Source organism: Sus scrofa, chromosome 8, assembly GCF_054392235.1.
Source record: "Sus scrofa isolate SSC_HxYL_T2T_F1_AM1 chromosome 8, Sscrofa_HxYL_maternal_Yorkshire_Landrace_v2.0, whole genome shotgun sequence".
NCBI lineage: Eukaryota > Metazoa > Chordata > Mammalia > Artiodactyla > Suidae > Sus > Sus scrofa.
This window is the reverse complement of record NC_139390.1, coordinates 124163869-124184929: the sequence shown is the minus strand read 5'-3', so window position 1 is coordinate 124184929 and position 21061 is coordinate 124163869. Positions and strand designations below refer to the sequence as shown.

Sequence of the window (21061 nt, the reverse complement as noted above, 5' to 3'; positions counted from 1 at the left end):
AAACTAAATCTTCCCCTAAGTCTCTTTAGATTTATAGTAAGTTAAAAATGACAAAAAGCTCTTTTCCCTAACAATTATCTCATCTCAAAATTACATCTTTTGCAAGTTAAGTTACCTAGGAAAGCACATGGTAATGCATATCAGCTCAGATCAATGTGTAGGCTTATAAGTAACTTGCCTAAACATTTTAATTTCCTCAATTAAAGTAATGACTTTTAACTATGAAAAAAATAATTATTCAGTGATTTTGATTAAATACAAAAAAGTAATTGTGTGTGTTTGCAGTTACTAAATTTTAAATTTTAAATGTTAATCTCCATGTAGTAAAACTGTAATTGACCAGATCTGCTTAAGAGGCTGTCATATAATTGTTTTAGTAGAAATTGCTTTCGTGTCTATTTAGTATAACACTGATCCTAGTGAAATGCAATAAATTAATTTGCAAAGATCATAAAGTCTTAATTCACTTTCTTCCTTACTTACTGCTTATTTATAGCTTACTTATTTTGCTGTAATTTGAAGAATGGATTTTGACCAGCAGCAAAGAAGTTGTACAGTTTCTATTCCATCTTCCTTAAAAAACTGTCTAGCAATTGAGTAATCTGAGTGAACTGGAATTTTGTAATTCTGGTCTTACTTTCTTCTTCTATGTATTGTCTCAAGATTTATTAGAAGCTAACTGAAGCAGACCATGTATGTTTAACAATGATTTTTATTGTTATGTAGGTACTGCATTTTAGGAATTGTTTAGAAACATAAAACTACTGATATCTAATTTATTTCTCAAGAAACTCCTTTGAAACAGTGATTATTCCCGTACTACAGAAGAAAACTGAGATTCAAAAAGATCACACATCTAGTGGGACTGGAACAATGACCTGTGTTAATCCAAATTTTATGCTTTAACAACTGTATTCCTTTGCTTCATTCACTTGTTCTTTTAACCATTATACATTAATTTCCCATTATGTGTCAGGCATAGCCCTGGATACTGAGATTCTTTTGGTGAATTAGCCCATCACTGTACTTGCTCTAATCAGCTTCCATTCTGGAAGGGAAGACAGATAGCAAGTAAATGATCAAATAAATAAACAATAAAGATATCAGATAGTAGTACAAATTTGAAGAAAATTAAAAGAGGGTGATATGATAGAGACTGAGAGATCAGGGACTATATCTAAGAAGAGATAGTCATTTTACCTGAGATTTGATTGACAATAATTAACCAGCCATGACAAGATCAGAAGGAAGCTCTTTTCAGGTAGAAGGAATGACTAATTAAAAGCCCTAGACAAGGCTTTCTAGGGACAAGAATTTTAGGGACAGAGAAAGAATTTAGTTATGTGGTCGAAACAGTGTAGGTGATGTGAAGCATAAAGGCAAGATGAATCAAGGAGGCCGGCAGAATCAAATCACTTAAGACTTTGTAAGCCAGGAAAATAATTCATATTTTGTTTTAAGTGTGACGGAAAACTACAGGAGTTTTAGAAACTGTCTATCGTGTGAATAATGAATTTTTTGTAGTAAAAGTAAAGGCTGAGAGTCCAGTTAAGTGACCATTGTGCTGGTATAGGCGAGAGATAATGTTAACTGAATATGGGAGGTAATACAGATGGAAATAAATAGTTTTGAGGCAGTGTTGACAGGACTTTCAAACTGATTAGATGTGGGTAAGAGGCACTTAAAAGAGTAAAAGCTTGTTTGCTTGAGCAACTTGTTGGATGGTAGAATTATGTAAGTGTGGATCAGAAAAAGAGCTCGTTTAGGGAGTGTTATGACCATCTCCTATGTATACCATGGATGAAGGAGAGATCCTATGCCATAAATCATAGGAGATGGTCAGACATACAACCTGATACTGTCACATTATATTTGAGATGCTTGTATGAAGATACCATCCAAGTAGAGATGCCGAATTGGATATACACATCTAAAACCATGAGAGGTCAAAGTTGGAGCTAATGATTTATGAGATACAGATTATATAAAGTGATGGGCCTAGATGGAAGTGTATATTGATAGAGAAGAGAAACAGGTCCAGGACTTAGCTTTGTATGCATTTCCATATTGAGAGGAGTGTCAAGTAGAGTAGGAAGAGTAGCTGGTGAGATAGGAAGAAAACCAAGAGGCTGAAGTATCTTGATTGAAGAGAAGCATTCCAAGAAGGAAGTGATCATCTGTGAAAAATCCTCCTGAGTTGTGTTGAAGATAAGTAATCATTGGATTTATAACATGATAACCATGACAAGAGAGTCCTGTGGAGTTGTGGGAAATGGTGAGAGCATTTATCATTCTTTCTTGGTACCCATTTAAAGGTTATTACTAACACTGACCATTAGTGTAATTGTTCTCTAGCCTCTAGTTATTGTTTAATGTTGACAACAACAAAAAATCCCCTGTGGAATCTAAGGCACATAGATACAGTAAATAAGCATGGAGTCTCCTTCCATAGGAAGTTAGACTCATCTCTTTTTCAGAGGTCAATGAAAGAAGTATGGAAAGAATTATTCCTTGGTACTAATTAAATACATATCCATATAATTATTTGAATACTATCTCCTTCCTTGACTATAAGTTCCATGAAGGGTCTCCATTTTGTTCTTAGTATTTCAAGTGATTGGCACACATGCTGGTATAATGTGAGTGAACAATAAACATTTTGATTATTCTCTCTCAATCATAAATGAAAGTGGAAGCAATTCATTCAACAGTAAAGATAGGACAAAACCCATTCCAATTTTTTTTTTTCATTTTAGCTTATGTCTAGGATAGCATATTGGAATAATTTTGTTCAAATTAGCATGTATTGCTGAACTACTTCTGTTGGGCTTCACCTTTAAAAAATCTATTTAGGGTTTGAGGAGTTCCTATTGTGGCTCAGTGGAAATGAATCCAACTAGGTACCATGAGGGTGCGGGATCAATCCCTGGCTTCGCTCGTGCGTTAAGGATCTAGTGTTGCCGTGAGCTATGGTGTAGGTTGCAGATGTGGCTTAGATTCCATGTCGCTGTGGCTGTGGTGTAGGCCTTCAGACAAAGCTTGGATTGGACCCCTAAATAAAAGCAAAAAAAACCCCCAACAACAACAAAAACAAATCTATTTAGGGTTTGAACTGTAATTTTTTGTTGTTGTTGTTGTTGTTGTTGTTGTTGTTGCTGTTGTTGTTGCTATTTCTTGGGCCGCTCCTGCGGCATATGGAGGTTCCCAGGCTAGGGGTTGAATTGGAGCTGTAGCCGCCAGCCTACGCCAGAGCCACAGCAACGCGGGATCCGATCCGCGTCTGCAACCTACACCACAGCTCACGGCAACGCCGGATCGTTAACCCACTGAGCAAGGGCAGGGACTGAACCCGCAACCTCATGGTTCCTAGTCGGATTCGTTAACCACTGTGCCACGACGGGAACTCCTAATTTTTTTTTTAAGGGCCACACCCGTGGTATATGGAGGTTCCCTGGCTAGGAGCCTAATCAGAGCTGTAGCTGCTGCCTACATCACAGCAACACAGGATCCGAGCCACATCTGCAACCTACACCACAGCTCAAGGCAACACGGAATCCTTAACTCATTAAGTGAGACCAGGAATCGAACCCGCAACCTCATGGTTCCTAGTCGGATTTGATTCCACCACACCCTGACGGGAACTCCCAAACTGTAATATTGATTTAAATATAACGATTCCAAGGAGGACAACTCTGGTTAATATACTGTTCTGTATAAAAGTTATTTTTGCTATCAGTCATCTCTCTCTATCTCTGTATGAGCTATCACTTATCTTTGTAGTTATTTTTATACTATATTTATATGCTAAATATTACAAATGACAAATATGGGAAAATTTTATTGGTGATGGAATAGTGCCTCAGAGTTATTTTTCTGTTATTCCATGAACGTGAGTATTAGTAATCTACTCATGAGCAGTAGGGAATCTTCTGAGGCAGGGTATTTTGACATGAGTCCATTATCTTTATTCCATACGTAATCCTCATTCCAACTTTAATGCACGCTGAACTTGATGTCATTCCATTCTTGAGCTCTATACTTTTATTCCCTCCATTCATACTTGATCCTTAGCTTTTCCTTCATTTCATCTCTGACCTTAATAAGTTAGCCTCAAACATGGAGTAAACACATCTGTTTTAAACATTAAATGATAATAAAACAAAGTTGAATATTTTGTATTAAAGTCTTCCTGAAATAAAAATGATTGCATTAATGTTTCTGGGTCAAAATAAAATATTTTGTACCCAGTAGCTCCAACTGCTGGTACAAAGAGTGTAAAATAATTAAAAAATTTTTTCTGTTGATTATTAGTGATTCAGGAAAAACACTGAGTTTGATCTGAAATATTACAGGCAGGAAAGGCCTTGATCATTTGTAGTCAGATTAGTGCCCATTCTTATGACCTTGATGCACGGCTGAAGGAACCTAAGGAGAATGTAAGGAGGGTGTGAGCACTTCTTTGTTTTTGTGAATTTAAATTAATATTATAAATGGTTACTGGCTCTGTCTGGTGGAAGTAATTTATTATTTGGCATTGCCAAACCTCAGAATAATTTTAGTGCTGTGTAATGAGGTACCATTAGCTTTCTTTACTTTTAACTTAGAAAATAATTTAGAAATTAGTGGAAAAAATTATGGATCATTTATTTCTCCTTGGCCTTATACACTCTGTTCTCTATGCTTGATGTTTTCTTCTCTTTGGATAATTCCTATTCATCCTGCAGGATTAAGCTCAAGCATCGTCTCTTCTGGGAAAATTATTCTCTGTTCCTCTCTTCTTTCCTCTTCGTTTTCCCAGGTAGACAGATGTGCTCTCCTCAGTCTGTTCCCAAGACACCTTATACATATATTTTATTGTTTATTATAGTGAAATTACATGTTTAACAAATGCCCCTGGGTCTTAGCATTTCAAGGATTCAATAGGATAGATTCAAAAGATAGGTGCTATATTAATCAACAATGTCTTAGCCATAGGTAAGAATTATCCAAGGGAAACTAGAGAAAATTAGTAGAAGAAATTGACTAATTATAATCTTTGTTCTGATTCTGTGGTCATCAATTTCTTGAATAATTGATTTTCCATGTAGGAAGCTGATAGGCTAGTTAGCCAATAAATATTCTGACATTTTCTCCAGTTTCCTATGAGCTTTGCTACTTAACTATTCTGATTTGGAGTCAATCCTGGGCCCCTTCAGGCTTAAAGAAACAGGATTGACATTTATTCATTAGGATAACTTCATAAAAATGTCTTATCACCTAACTAATCAGGATCTTCTCTGAAAGTACTACATGTTTTGAAATGTTTGGAGATACTTCAAAACTACCAAATGAAATGTGTAATCTCAACACTTTAAAGATTAAAATATCAGACTGTGTCAGGATTGTTTGTTTCCCAAGATGATGATCAGAGTCAGAGGTAGCCTGTCCTTCACCAAGTTCAGGTGGCTGGATCTCACAAACTATTGAATGCATAGGTAGCTTCTGGAGTCAAACTTCCTGGATTCAAACCTTACTTTAACCAGTAGCAAGCTGTGTAATTTGATCACGAGCCTTAAAACATCTGTGTTTTAACTTCTGTATTAAATTAATTTCTCTATGAAATTAATAAATAAATACAGGATAATGTTCTGCTTCATAAGTTTGTATAAAGGTGTACATGACTTTAAAAATATAGACCCTGTGTTTACATTGGTGGTAGGAAGACAGTGGCTGACTGAAGGTGATGATGAGTTTTACTTCCTAAAATAAATGTAACAAAACTTTTCTTACTGAAATAGGCATGGTTTTCTCTTGCCTTCACAGGAATGTTTTCTTTTGAAAATAGACAAAATAAGAGGGATACATTTAGCATTCTCTAAATCTACATGGAAAGGAAATCCTGTGTCCTTGGTATAATATCATGGACTATTGTGAGTGATCTGTGACCTAATATACACACTCAATTTCCTGGGGATGGTGAAACGTTATAGTTGGCTCAACTCCATTCTGAGAAATGAAATTTCATGCAATCACTGAGGAGTATTAGCAAAGCAATTAAATAATTTTTCTCAATGACCACGCCTGTGGCTTATGGAAGTTCCTGGGCCAGGGGTTGAATTGGAACTTCAGCTGTGAACTATACCCCAGCTGTGGCAATGCAGGATCCTTTAACCCACTGCACTGGGCCTGGGGATGGAAACCATACCTCCTTAGTGACCTGAGCTGCTGCAGTTAGATTCTTAACCCACTGCACTGTGGCGGGAACTCCTAAATAATATTTTAATATGTTTTAGCTGCTTTCACCCTTGTCCATAAAGGGCTGTCTTTAATAGTCTACTCTTCCGTTATCATACAAGATAGGTGGACTACATTTTATACTTGACCATATTTTCATGGACTCTGATTGGCATAAAAGGGAAATGGCTGATTCATGCTTGTTGAAGGCACAGTCTGTATTTCTCTTGCTGCCTTGCATTTAAATGGTACCTTGTGTCTAGCTGTTGCCCGTGGAATATAATTAAGAATCAGACATAGCCAAACTTATTTCCCTCATGCTTTGATTCAAGGTAACACACTCATATGGGAATCTGGGTTTTGAAGGTATCAGTGCCACAGAGAGGAGAGAGCTCAGTTCATTGACTCAGCTTGGGAGGAGAACCACATCTTCTAAGGCAGGATTCTATCTTTGAACTTCATGTAAAAAGTTAACTGTTTAAGATATTATACATTTTGTGGATCATACATTTAAGTGATCATTATTTAAACTAATGCAAATATGGGTTTGGTAGTTAAAAGTCACATTCTTAAAAGAAATATATCATTTAACTTTCATTTTTTTGGTGACTGAATTGACTCTGTGTGAAGACTAATTTTAATTTTTGTCTTTAAATGAGTGACATCTGATTTTTAAACTATTGTGTTTATTTTTTTAATCATTTATTTATGTATAGATTACAGCATGGTGATCCACTTACACATACATGTATACATTCTTTTTTCTCACATTAAGTGTTCCGTTGTATTGTTTGTTTTTTAATTGAGGTAGTTATATTGCCAACTTTAGTTATACTGACAAATTCAGTAAATTCATTTCAGACCTATGTTTACCATACTGTCACCTTGTTTTTTAAATTTTAGAGGACTAAGAAACCATTTGCCCTTCATGCTCTTTCTAAAGCTTTTGAGTTTGCAGACAACTGTCTTTTTGCCATTCCTTCTATTAGTATGGCAGACTCCACCTTAGGATAGTGTAAAGGTGGGATAAAATCAGGGCACTGATTTGGCCAGGGGTGATACTGGATGGCTGGGTGGATGAGATGCAACATGAAAGGATGAAGTGGGATGAGATGGAATTCCTCTGTAGCAGCAGGGTCTGCTTTGGTGCATAGGGAGGTAAAGTCCACAAGTTTTCAGAGCACATTAGCCTGAAGGACTGTTCTTAAGAAACAGTATTATTCAGACCTGTACTTGCAAGGCCTTGAAATGAAGGGGGAAAGAGTGTGACTGGGGAATTTATGTCCTTTTTCTCATGCCTTTATTGTGATGCAAAAAAAGGTTCATTTTAGTCAATTTTTTTTCATTCTTTAGTGATTAGCCATATTTTTAAAGATTTGGGTTTTAACATCAATCTTTGAAAATATAAACTATTTTTCTTTTCTGTGGAAAGGTTCATTTTGTGGTTGCCAAGGAGGGGAGGGAGTGGGATGGATAGGGTGCTTGGGGTTAATAGATGCAGACTGTTGCCTTTGGAAAGGATTAGCAATGAGATCCTGCTGTGTAGCACTGGGAACTATGTCTGGTCACTTATGATGGAGCATTATAGTGTGAGAAAAAAGAATTTATACATGTATGTGTAACTGCGTCACCTTGCTGTACAGTAGAAAACTGACAGAACACTATAAAACCAGCTATAATAAAAAAATCATTATATAAAAAAAGAAAATATAAACTATTTTTAATTATGCAAAATTCTTTGGTATGCCTGGATTCTTTCCCTAATACCCAAAATTTTTGAGTCAGTTTCTCTTGCTTAAAATCCTCATACGACTCTTCACTGATCCATAGTCCCCACTGGACCCCCACTAGGTCTGTTGAATTTTATTTCAACTTACCTAATTCACGTTCTCAGTGGCTGCTTGGGTGCTAAGAATTTGTTGCTGTCATCAGTGCATATTTTGAGATAAATTCATTAACTTGTGTGTGATTTCAGACTACAGGTGTACTTCGTATCTAAGTCTTGATGCTCTGCTAAATGAAAGGTCATGTACTTTGGGGAGCTGCCTTTTACGAACACAATACAGAGGCTTTATGGGTTTTCTTTACGCTGGTACATAAACACATGCTCAGAGATGGAAGTCATTTAAAATGCATTTGTTCTTTCAGGCTAACTAGGACTGCCCACACAGATCCACTCTTAGGGTATTTGGAGATGGGAGGAAGTGGGAACCCAACAATTGAGACCTCTGGTACAGATGACAATTCTGATTAAAACATAGAACAGTATTCTGATGCCTTTTGATTCATACACTAGAATCCTTTTCAATACATTTTAGAATGAACAGTGGGCATCTTATTATACCAGAAAAGAACCTTTCATTGGTAATAAAATATAAAGTTAATTAAAAGAAATCTTCACCTTGCCTTCCTGAAATCTCAGACCAGGCAGAGGTTCAAGTTCTTTAGGGGGAGACTGGGCCATTCATCACTACTTGTTTGGCTTGTCAGAGTCACAGGAGTTCCTTTTTAATTTATACAGTGCCTTTATGAATGTGACATTATATCCAGACAGTAATTATGTTAATTTTTCCTAATTGTAATATCTTCTGCCTATCAATAGCTGAACAGTCTAACCTTTAAAAACCCATAGCAACTGTTTTTCAAGTTTGCAAGGCGTGGTAATGGAACTGACAGCATTAACAGCCTGAACCTAGCCAGAACACAGATTGGCACTTGAACCCACAGTGCTGGGATTCGAACCCGGCCTAAACCCAGATTGGGACTTGAACCCACGTGCCTGGACTTGAACCTGACCTAAGCTCAGATTGGGATTTGAACCCACGTGCCGGGACTCAAACCCAGCCTAAACCCAGATTGGGACTTGAGTCCAAGGTTTTAAATTAGAATCACCCACCCTGTGTCTGGACTCACTGAGGTTCAGGCTCTTCATGTCTTCACACAGAAGGAATTCAGCAAGAGACAAGGTGATAGGCCAGAAATAGATTTATTAGGATGGGATGCTTGTTAGAGATGCAAGTGGGCAGGCATGGAAGCTCTGCCCCATGGATCCTGTGGGCTACAGTTTTTATCATCCAAAGGGAGTGGGGGTTGGAAAAGCCCGCCTCTTCCTTTCTGGGAGTAGTAGCTCCTCTGTAGTATCTGGTAAGGTGTATTCAAATCCACAGAAGGGTGGTCCTCAAACTCTTGCCCTTGGTCTGAATATGAATGTAGGCCTCATCCCTTCCCCTACCCAATGACCTGAGGCAATTTTTGAGGCTCCATTAATGAAGCAAACCTGCCTTGTTCTGATGGCTTTTTTGAGCAATTTATTTACTTACAGAGATCTCCCAATGTCCTCTAAGTTTCCCTCTTTAAATATGGTCCTTTATTGGGACTTCTCCATCTACCTGTGTCTACTCCATCCCTATCAGTAACAATAACTGAAACAATGGAGACATTTCCTGTGAATTCAGTTAAAATAGAAAGTTTTGCTCTTTTCCTTGATAAAAATAATACTCTTAAAATTTTTATTACTTATGCAGTACATGCTTATTAAGGCAAATATGGTTAACACAGAAAAATAAAAGGAAAATTGTAAACTGTGCCTTTAGTAACGAAGAACATCTATATCATCATCTAGATATATTTTCCTTGCTCAACACACTTATAACAGACATCTGCTATCCTTATTGAACACCTATCTGTGTTTGGGAATTTCTACTTTATGAAGCAGATCCTATTGCCTATTTTAGAAGTGTTCATTTTCAGCTGGCCTTGGAGCTATGGGCAAGCAAATAGCTTAGGCTATACCGCTCTGATGCCACCACTGCAGGCTTTGGATTGAAAGCTATTGAGGCAAAGCAGCAGAAATAAGGAGTACCTATTTCAATGAGGGTGGTGCCTCAGTGGCACCAGCATCTAATTTCCAGACAACACCAAGAAATTCTCAGACACCAGTAGTGTGACTGATAAATGAACTTAATTCAATGCCATTCAGATGCCATCTCCTCATAGATAACATCAGATTCCACAGGTAAAGGGCTCAGTCCTACAAGACTGATCCTACTTGCCTCCTTGGCCTTGGCACACACACACTTCAGTTGCCAGTTGCAAGCTCAGAATGTTGCCTATGCTTCTGACCCTCTGGCTACAGACTGGAGGTTCCAGCGACCCCCGCCAACTCAGGCTGCCAATCACAAGTCCACATTGCTACCTGTCCTTCTAACTGATTAGCTGTAAATAAGATGTTTCCTTGACCTCCTCCACTGGGTTTGATTAAAATGCTGCAGCAGAACTCAGAGAAACATTTTATTTACTAGGTTCCCAGTTCATTATAAAAGGAGGTAACTCAAGAACAGCTAGATGGAAGAGATGCATAGGGAATGTATGGAGAAAGGGCATGGATCGCCTGTGTTTTCTCCAGGTACCACTCTCACACCCGCTACATGTGTTCACTGACACAGAAGCTCCTTTTAAGTTTTTATGGAGAATTCATTACCTATGCATGATTGATTAAATCATTGGCTTTTGGCAATTGATTCAGGCTCCAGCCCTTTCCACTCCTAGGTCAGAAGGTGACTAAAAGTTCCCACTCTTTAAGTACCTGGTTGATTTCTCTTGGCAACCAACTCCTATCCTTAGATAAAGTCCAAAAGACACGTGGTTAACATAATAAAAGAATTTTTTGTTGCTCTCATCACCTTGGAAATTCCAAGGGTTTTAAGAGTTCTGTGTCAGAAATAGGAATGAAGACCAGATATAAATTTATTGTAAATTACAATATCACAGAGTTATGTCCATAATAAGGCAAACATTTAAAAAAATCAGTTGCATTTGTAAAAGAGGAACTAGTCCTTCCACTGTTTTGTAAGTTCCCTATTAAGATTTGTTTAATCAGCTGTTTTTTTGCTGATTTGATGGGTTTTTTAAAGGACGCTTAGTGATATAGGTTATTGATTTTCCCATTACATTTTTGGTCCATGGGATCTCTATCCTTTAAAAAAACACCATTTTATTCGTGTATAATTTAAACCTATTTAAATTATACAATCCAGTGAGTTTTGGTACATTTACAGAGTTGTGTGGTCAACACAATAATTTAATTTAATTTAATTTAATTTATTTATTTATTTATTTTTGTCTTTTTGCTATTCCTTGGGCCGCTCCCACTGCATATGGAGGTTCCCAGGCTAGGGGTTGAATTGGAGCTGTAGCCACCGGCCTACGCCAGAGCCACAGCAACGCGGGATCCGAGCCGTGTCTGCAACCTACACCACAGCTCACGGCAACGCTGGATCATTAACCCACTGAGCAAGGGCAGGGACCGAACTCGCAACCTCATGGTTCCTAGTCGGATTCGTTAACCACTGCACCGTGACGGGAACTCCCAATAATTTAATTTTAGAACATTCTCATCATTCCCCAAAGAAGCCTTGTACCCATTAGCAATCACTACCCCTTTGTACTCCTTCTTCTCTTATGAAATACTAGGTAACAGACAACAGAAAATCTGTTTTCTTTCTCTATAGGTTTATCTATTTTATTTCCTATAACTGGAATCATATAAATATGTGGTCTTTTGTGACTGGGTTCTTTCACTTAGCCTAATGGTTTTGAGGTTCACCCATGTCTATAACATAAATAAGTTATTTCCTTTCAGTTTATAGATTACCAAATATGACTTGGCTTCATTGAAATACCACATTTTGTTTATTTATTAATCAGTCAAGGGCATCTGAGTTGTTTCTGCTTTTTGACTACTATGAATAATGTTGCTGGGACTATCTTTTTACAGGTTTTGTGGGAACTTATGTTTTCATATCTCTTAGGTAGATACCTTGGTGTGGAATGGCTGTGTAACTCTATAGTTAACATTTTGAAGAATTGTCAAACTGTTTTCCACTGTAGTTGCACTGTTTTACTCTTCAATTTCAATTTAACTACATTAAATTCAATCTGTCCCATGTTGTCTGTCTTTTTTATTGTTTATGTTGATGAAAGAACTTTTCACATATTGAGGTATGGGGGAATCAGTCTGGTTCATACATGACATGGCTTAAACTTTATGCTAACTAGGACAGCCTGACTTAACAGCCTATCAAACATGTATTATACATCTGCTTTAATTATTAAAGAAAAGAATGCATTTAAAAATCACAATGGGAGGTTCTCATTGTGGCTCAGTGGATTAAGAACCCAACCAGTATCGATGAGGATGTGGGTTTGATCCCTGGCCTTGCTCAGCGCATTGGGGATCTGGCATTGCTCTTCAGTGTAGGTTGCAGATGTGGTTCAGATCCCCTGTTGCTGTGTCTGTGGTGTGGCCAGCAGCTGTAGCTCTGTTTTGACCCCTAGCCCAGGAACTCCCATATTTCACAAGTGTGGCCCTAAAAAAATAAAAAATGAAAAAATGGCATAAGACATTTAAATGGTTCAGGCATTCTAAATGGAGTTGGGTGGCCATTGTGCACATGATTTTGACACATTCGTGCATCACTAAGAACTTGAATTTTCTGAACTGTATCAAACTCAGGGACACCATCAGCCATTTTCAAAAAAATATTTGCTAGCAGCTGCCAGCGGCAATATTATGGTCTCAAGCTTTCCCCCTGTAACCATGTAACCATTTGGACTACAACCAATCTCTGCTTAACAACCACCTTTACTTCCTGCCAGTTCCAATCCTTAATTCTTAACAACTTATGTGGAATCTAAAAAATAAAATGATATAAATGAACTTATTTACAAAACAAAAATAGACCCATATGCATAGAAACCAAACTTATGGTTACCAAAAGGGAAAGGTGGGAGGAGGGATAAATTAGGAGGTTGGGATGAATGTGCACATACATGTATAAGATAGATAACCAACAAGGACCTACAATATAGTGCAGGGAAATATACTCATTATTTTGTAATAACCTAGAAGGGAAGAGACTCTGAAGGAGAATATATCTATATCTATCTATCTACAGATACATATATATATGTATATATATATATATCTGAATTGCTGTTCTTACACCTGAAACTAACACGATATTATAAATCAACTATTTTTCAATAAAAATATAGCTTTTTTCAAGTTCTCTATTTCTTTATTGATTATATGTCTAGATAGATTATTATTGAAAGTGGGGCATTGAGGTGTCCAACTATTACTATAGAACTGTTTATTTCTCCCTATATTTCTGATGGTTTTTAATTCATATATTTTTATACTCTGTTGTTAGGTGCCTATATGTTTATAACTGTTATGTCTTCTTGATGAGTTGAGCCTTGTATCAATATATAAAATCCTTTATCTCTTGTAACAGTTTTTACCATAAGGTCCATTTTGGTTATCATATAAAGGAAAGATACTTTTTCATTTTGAGTCATTTCCTGTTGCTTTCGAAACATTTTATCTTTGGCTTTCAATATTTTAATTTTGAGGTATCTGGATGTAGGTTTTCCTTTTTATACTACTTAAGTTCACTGATGTTTAATTTATTTTTCAATAAATTTGGGAGGTTTTAAATGAGTATTTATTAAAAAATATTTTTGTACTGATTGATTTCTTTTCTCTCCTTCTGGTACTCCCATTATGTGTATTTAGGTGTGCTTCATGTTATCTCACCTTTTTCTGAGGCTCTTTTTTTCTTCACTTTTTTGTCTCTATGTTCTTCAAGTTGCTTAATTTCTATTGCTCTCATTAAATTCATTAATTATGTCTTCTGGTAGTTCAAACCTACTGATGACACTTCTAGTTAATTGTTTATTTCATTTATTATACTTTTTTACTGTTGAATTTCTATTTGTTTCATAATTTTTATGTCTTTATTGATTTTATCTATCTGTAATCTTCCTTTCATAATAATCATTACTCACTCAATATATCATAATCTCAGAATACTTGGTATTTTGTCTTTTGTTAGTGCACATTATTTTTAGCAAAAGGCCACAGGTCCTTTGGGGAAAGGCTTGGAGGAATACTTAGTGTATTTTTGTGGTTATCTTGCAAGGTTCTTCCTCAGAGGGAATTGTCTTCCTCTTTAGTCAATGAACTATGAATATAACCTTGTAATTCTGCAACCCACATAGTTAAATTTTTTTAAATATAATGATTTTTATTTTTTTCCATTATAACTGGTTTACAGTGTGCTGTCAATTTTCTACTATACTGCATGGTGACCCAGTTGCACATACATGTATACATTCTTTTTCCTCACATTATCAGGCTCCATCATAAGTGAGTAGACATAGTTCCCAGTGCTACACAGCAGGATCTCAACATAGTTAAATTTTAGGAGAATTTTGAGTCACATATGCTCTATGGTTACCTAAAATAAGACATTATTTTAGGGCCCTCTAATAAGCCTGGGTGTTCTTCCAGATATTACTTGTGTTAAAAGTTTAAAGCCCTAAGCTTGTTATTTTCATTCTGTATGTTTTCTAGTGTAGATATTATTAGAAATACTACTACTTCCCCTCCTCAGTCATTGTAATTAATAATCCCACAATAAGTAAGTGTAGCTGCCATTCAACTACCCAAAGTATTGACTTTAGTAGGCCTTTCATCCCAAGTAACCATAGGTGATAAGTTAACTACTCATGATGACACTACATGCCATTGATTGATTATTAGTGCACAATTTTCCATTGATTGGGTATACAGATGGTATTTGAGATCAAGGACATAATTAAACTAAATGAGAATCCTTTGTGACCATTCCTGGTATTAAGTACTGTATTAGTCAAGAGATTCAGTAAGGAAAATGTATTTTACATGAGGTGTTTTAAGCAGAGATTTTGGTTCCATATATGTTAGAAGTCCGAAAGAGCAAAAAAGCAGGTATTGATGTAATGCAGAAATTAATATTTGCTAAAGAATCCTGGGATGTAAAAAAAAGGAAGAGAAGATTTTGCTAGATCTGAGAACTCAAAAAAAGGACCTCAGTGAGCTGATTCTCAGGATTCTTTGAAGGTATCATAGGCCTTCAGTGAGGGACTGTGGCGTGATTGGTATATTATTGTTAAAGGGGCCCAGCACGGTGCCACTGTCATCTTAGAGAGTGCATGGAAAGCTAGTACCGGGATGTTAAAAGAAGTTAGAGGTAGGTATCATCTGCTGCTGGAAGATCATTGACCGGAATTTCTTTCCTTGTACACTCTGATTGCCTTCTTGTATCTCCCGTTACAGAACCTAACAGAAAATCTGGCAACAAGGGAGTCTGAAGAGTGTTTTTACAAAATCCTAGCCCTGGTATCACAGTGAGAATATACAAAGGGGGCTTGGTTGTGAGAGACAGTTGAAAAATGTCATCTGACGTACTCTGACATTGAGAAATGATGGATATACAGAGAATTTCAACTCCACTATACTGTGCATTAAAAATTCTTATTCATTTATTTAATAAGTATTTAATGATCCCATTCCCTAATAGAGCTTATATACCAATTCAGAGGGATAGATAATAAATATAATAAATGAGTAAATTTTATGGTATTCTGAAAAATTATAAGTGCTATGAAAAAATAAAGAGCAAGATGAAGAATTAGGAGGAAAAGTTTGGTGTAGGGGTGAGAATTAGCTCTTTTAAATGAAGTAATCAGGATTAGCCTCCTTGAGCAAAGATTTAAAGAAAATGATGGGGTTTGTCATGCAGTTATCTTGGCGGACAACACTCTAGACAACAGGAATAGCCAGTTCTAGAATCCTGAGGTTGTAGCATACTTGGCACATGCTAGGAAATAAGTCAATGTAGATGGATCCATGGATCCTTGTTGAGCATGGGAGAGAAAAGCAGAAAAACTAAGAAGGGCCACATCATGAAGGTCTGTCTATGCCATTGTAAGAATTTTGACTTTTATTATGAGTGAAATGGGAAACCATGAGCAGGTTTTAAGCAAAGTTGTTAGATGGTTTGATACAGTTTTAAAAGAACCACTCTGCTTGCTTTATTGAGAGTCACCTTTAAGGAGGGCATGGGGTGGAGGCACAGTAAGTGGTAAGATAGGACCTTTCATAATATATGCTTTGATAGCCAGTGGGAAAATATTAGGGCTGCTTTTACTTTTAATATTATTTTTAATGTTTTTAAAGAAAAAAAAGAAATCAAATCTGTTACATATATCCATGTATACAAATAGTAATGAATGCATTAAACCTACTCGGTATAAATTACCACAACTTGAAAATGCTTTAGTCATTGGCTACAAACTGTATATACATTTATTTCTTATGTACACAGGATTTTTGCAAAGCTGTTTTACAACACACAGTTACTGACCTTGTTCAGATCTATTGGACCTGAGTCTCCATTCCTGGTTGGCCCAAAAGGAAATTGTTACAAGCTGGCTAGTATCATGCTTGAATATTCGTAACTTTTGGCACACCATCAACAAGTGGGAACTCATATTGTTAGTGGTGAAAGTGGGAGAGATTGTTGTAATTCTCCTGCCTTTGTATTTGATGAAATAATTTACTAGATGCTAACTAGAAGTTTTCTGATGAAATTCTGCATTAACAGAAATCAGATTCAAATTCTGAGCTGGCCAGCATCGATTTTTCACATTTATTTTGTGCTTCTGAGGTTTGATACTAAGTTTCTTGGCATTCTTCTGTGTCCTTTGTAAGGGTGGATTTCACTTTGAAGTGAATTGGACTTATGTTTATAAGAAATTTTCAGTATCTGAAAAAGAATATGAATTTGGCTTCTGGGTCAGAAATGTTATCATTGTGAAGTTGGGAGATGGAATTATGCAGCAGCATACTGAAGTTGCTAAAAAAATAAAAGATGTTAGATTGGATTCTATATTTAATTTTTTTCCCATGCAAGTAATTTCAAAACACTCCGTCCAGATGCTAAACAATGAAAATGCAAATTTTACTATTTTTGTCTTTTAAAAACAGTATTTAAACTGATGTAAGGTTTTTTTTTTTTTTTTTAAATCATCTTTCAGAGTTCTCTGAAAAAGAAGATTTTTTTCTGCTGCTGATCTAAGTCCAAAAAAGCCTAAGATGTTTTGACCAGCTGCCTGGTATTTCTAGCCAGTGTTTGCCTGCAAACAATGAGTAAGATTCACAGTGAACTTGAACATCAGAGGGTGGAGTGAATTGTGCAGGCACATTCTTCCAAACCCTGAGAAAAATGAAAATACTGGCATGACTTTATTTAAAAATAACTCCTACTAAACCTGATTTCCATGTGTATTATTCTACAATTCTCAGTGTTAAAATTTAAGACAAAAGGACTAAAATCTTACCTATTTCATTCTGACATATTGTATTCATTAATTTTATTATTATTACTTTTCAAATTTTTGAAGTTAAAATATTCTGTTTTGTAAGGTCTTGGTTTCGGAGTCATGAGATTTGAGAAATAAGAGAAATTGTCCCTCAAATGTATTAAAAGATACTGTCTGGACCTTAAGAATTTCTATCATATCAGAAGGGTACTTGACAAGCAGAGAAACAACCACCACCACAACAAAAAGAAAATAAACAGAACAGCAGATTGGAACAGTATTTTTCCTTAGATGTCCTAGTGAATTGTACTGAATTTCACTAATGTGTTTGAAGGCCAGGAGTTCTGTTTTTCAACTGTATTAGTGTATTTTGGCGATGGCTTACTACTTTGATTTTGAAGCCCAGACTTCACATTTCTATTTTACAGCTGAATATGGTCCCACATATCTAGAACATTCATTAGTGCTAGTCCCACAATCATTTATAAATTTAAGAAGTAATGTTTGCTTCAAAATAGTAGGCTTTTTCTTGACACTTTCACATTCTATGATAAGCATTTACATTTTTTGAAATGAACACTTAAAAACATATTCAACGATTGGATAGTAAATAATGATACATTTGCTTATCTAAAGCATGCATAAAAGCTTCACAGACTTTATAAGCTGTGGCAACTCTAATTGCTGCTGACTATTTCAGCATTCAGTTTTGAATTTAATTCTTTGAAGTTCTTAGATACATTAAACTGATTGTATGTGTCTGCACAGTTATATGTGTATGTATGTATGTGTGTCTGTTTATTGGTGTCATCAGAAGAAATTCAACTTAAACATATATGACGGGGGATTTTTTAGACTCTTAACACTTTGGAACAATTAGATACTTCTGGCTTTAGGTCCAAAATAGGGGGTAGGATTGGAAAATTTAATGTTGTGGCAGCAATAGACCATGATATTTCTCTTGAAATAATTGCTTTTATCTTGATCTTCAAAAAAATAGTCTGTTCTGAATTGGTGGAGGCATTACAATCCGGTATAAAGTGTTACAAGTAATTATTTTAGCTGGATAGCTTAAAAAAACTAACTAAATATTTTAAGGGAGAAGTGTGTACTATTGATCCACATTCTCTAAGGTTTCTGCTTTCTTGCACAGGACTGATGATATCTCTAGTTCAAGAAAAGATGATTTATAACCGCTGAGGTCTGGAAGATAAATTCCGCACTTAATGGTGTACCTTTTTTTGTTGTGGTTCTCCGAAATGTGTTAGTGTATTTCTTTTTATGGTAAAACAGATAGTTTTTTAGGACCCACAGCTCATTTATTTCTGGAGGAACTTTTGAATTAACTAAGCTGACAAAAGGAAAGCTCTTTCTGTGGAAAGGGGTGTATTATATTCTTGTTTTCCTGATATTAGTTTACATGTATCCAAATGTTGTCCAGCTTTCTAGTCTGACAGTTGATTCAGCTTTCCCCATCTTACTTGATTTACACATATGTATATTAGTACATACAGGTAGTACATAGCAATTTTTTTCCTACTGTTTTGCATTTGAATATATTTTTTCATACCTTCCCCATGTCCTTACTTTATTTTTCTTACGGGAAGATAAGAAAATAAGAGTGCTGTACAGTTGCTAATTTGATATCCACCTTAAGCTTTTTACTTGGGTTATGGAGGAGAAACACATTTTCCTTGGAGGTAGTTCCTGCTCTTCTCTGCCATAATAGCTATGAATTACTGTATTTAATTCTTGCCTAAAAATTGGTAGTCAGTTTCAGAGCTAAATGGGATGCTTCTCTTCTTCATTATAGAGCATGTTTAGTGTTTTATAACATACTTATTTTTTTAAAAAAATTAAAAATATTTGTGAAAAATAAAATAAGGAAGATCTATGGATTTGTCTTGTCATTTTATGGTCTTAACATTGACTCTTTCTTAGCTTGGTACTTTAAAATATGTAATGGTCAAAAAGTAAATGATTGTTTTTTTTCCTTTGAAGCCAGAAAAAATAATAAAGAGAATAACATGTACAGCTGCATAATAATTTAACTAGATTTCTTTTCAGTTATATTTCATAGAAGAAACCTTTAAATCTTAAAAACACATTATTCTATAGAATCAGTTCTCTTGAGTAAACATTTTCATTTATTCTTACTCTTGGAGGTTGATTTTCCATCATTCTGGTAGTAAAATTTTACCAGAGTCATCTAACTTTTACCAAAGTCATATAGCTTTTTTCGGTTTTATAGCTATAGATGAAAAAGTTTCCTTTTATACTGGTTTTGTTTTTATTCACTTACATCGTATTTTAAAGCTGTTTTAATCTTTTGGGAAATTCATGTGTTACTTTAGTGTCACAAATATATACTGCAGTTTTTAAATGAGAAAAATGGAACACTTTATGTTTTGCAGATACACTTTTCTGTTACATAATTCAGTTTTCAGTAATAAATTTAAAGCCCATTTCATTTTTGATGGGGCAAATATCTTTGTGTCTTTTTTACACTTATATGCTACCTTGTTCATTTGAAACATAGCTGCCTAAAAATTGCCCTTCTGTTTCCAGAGAATATGTAGTACAGGGCTGATAAATAATCAGGAGTATGGGGGCCTATGGTGGCACCATGATGGCCACACCCTACTCTTTCAGCTCAGGAAATGGATTTAGGAATATTCATCCACAGAGGTGTAGGGTGAGCTTATGAAACTTGATGTGGTGGAGGCAGATTTGGAATTCCTGCGGGAGCAGCCGTTGAAGTTTGGCTCTCTTGGAGGTACTCTCTTCTTCCGACTGGATTTGGCGTTGTCCACATCATTGGGGTCAAACACCACTGTCATGGACTCCATCCTGGTCACAGTGTACAGGCTGCTTTGCCGAGTCGGGTGAAACCTGGTGGTCTTGAGCTCCAGCTCATCATAGCTAGAAACTTCGATGAAAGGACACCAGCGAAATGCTCTTTTGAAGCCAGCTCGAAATCTGGAGAAGGAGGACACAGGAAGAAAAGTCATGTTTTCAAGTGGAAATTTCCTTCAACTGCCACAGAAAGCCCTACTTTATGCAGTTAAACCAACTCAGTTTTTGAATTTCAGTTTCTATTCAAATTCTTAGAAGTTATGCCATAGTACTGGTACTAGTCTTCTCAGTCCCAGTTTGAATTGAATCTTAATTTTCCATCAGTGAGAAGCAAGCCATCCAAGAGTAAAAGCACAGCATTAGTAATCAATATGCCAAAGAGACATTGTACATCTCTTCAATAATTTTATACATTTGCATAAGTGTAATTGAATTAGACTTTCTGGTTAAAGCACTTCAAATGACATATTTCGTAATAGTTTCTTACAGAAATAATTACATACTTATAAATTAGTCTCATTAAATATTGAAATTAATTGTTAATCTAGATGGTTTTTATCTAATCATATATGAAAGCGCAAAATCCTTGGTTTTGTAAACCGTTAAATGAAGTTGATTAAAAACAGATGTACTGCTTATGAGGTGTCTTAAATTGATATATGGCTTATGCATTAATGAAAAAGAGTAAGAATTAAGTCATTTTAAGCAGACTTAAGGAACAGTGTGGTAGAGGCCCAACTGGAAAGAGAACTTAGGGTTTAAGTCATGTAGTTACTTCTGT

At 35.8% G+C, this 21061-nt stretch overlaps 1 protein-coding gene and 1 long non-coding RNA gene across 19 annotated transcripts in view; one reads left to right on the top strand and one right to left on the bottom strand.

Moving 5' to 3' along the window:
- The window catches only part of LOC106507803 (uncharacterized), a 638301-nt gene that overhangs the window by 153000 nt on the left and 464240 nt on the right, over nt 1–21061 (top strand). The gene's annotated exons all lie outside the window — the stretch shown is intronic.
- The window catches only part of TACR3 (tachykinin receptor 3), a 59771-nt gene continuing 54954 nt past the window's right edge, over nt 16245–21061 (bottom strand). For 2 of the 3 annotated variants that reach the window (XM_003482466.5, XM_084973298.1), the window contains one exon: nt 16245–20403. In XM_003482466.5, the coding sequence (XP_003482514.3) occupies nt 20091–20403 (313 nt within the window). In that variant the 3' untranslated portion in view covers nt 16245–20090. The remainder of the gene's footprint in view (nt 20404–21061) is intronic. The other variant, XM_084973297.1, reaches the window with a different exon arrangement.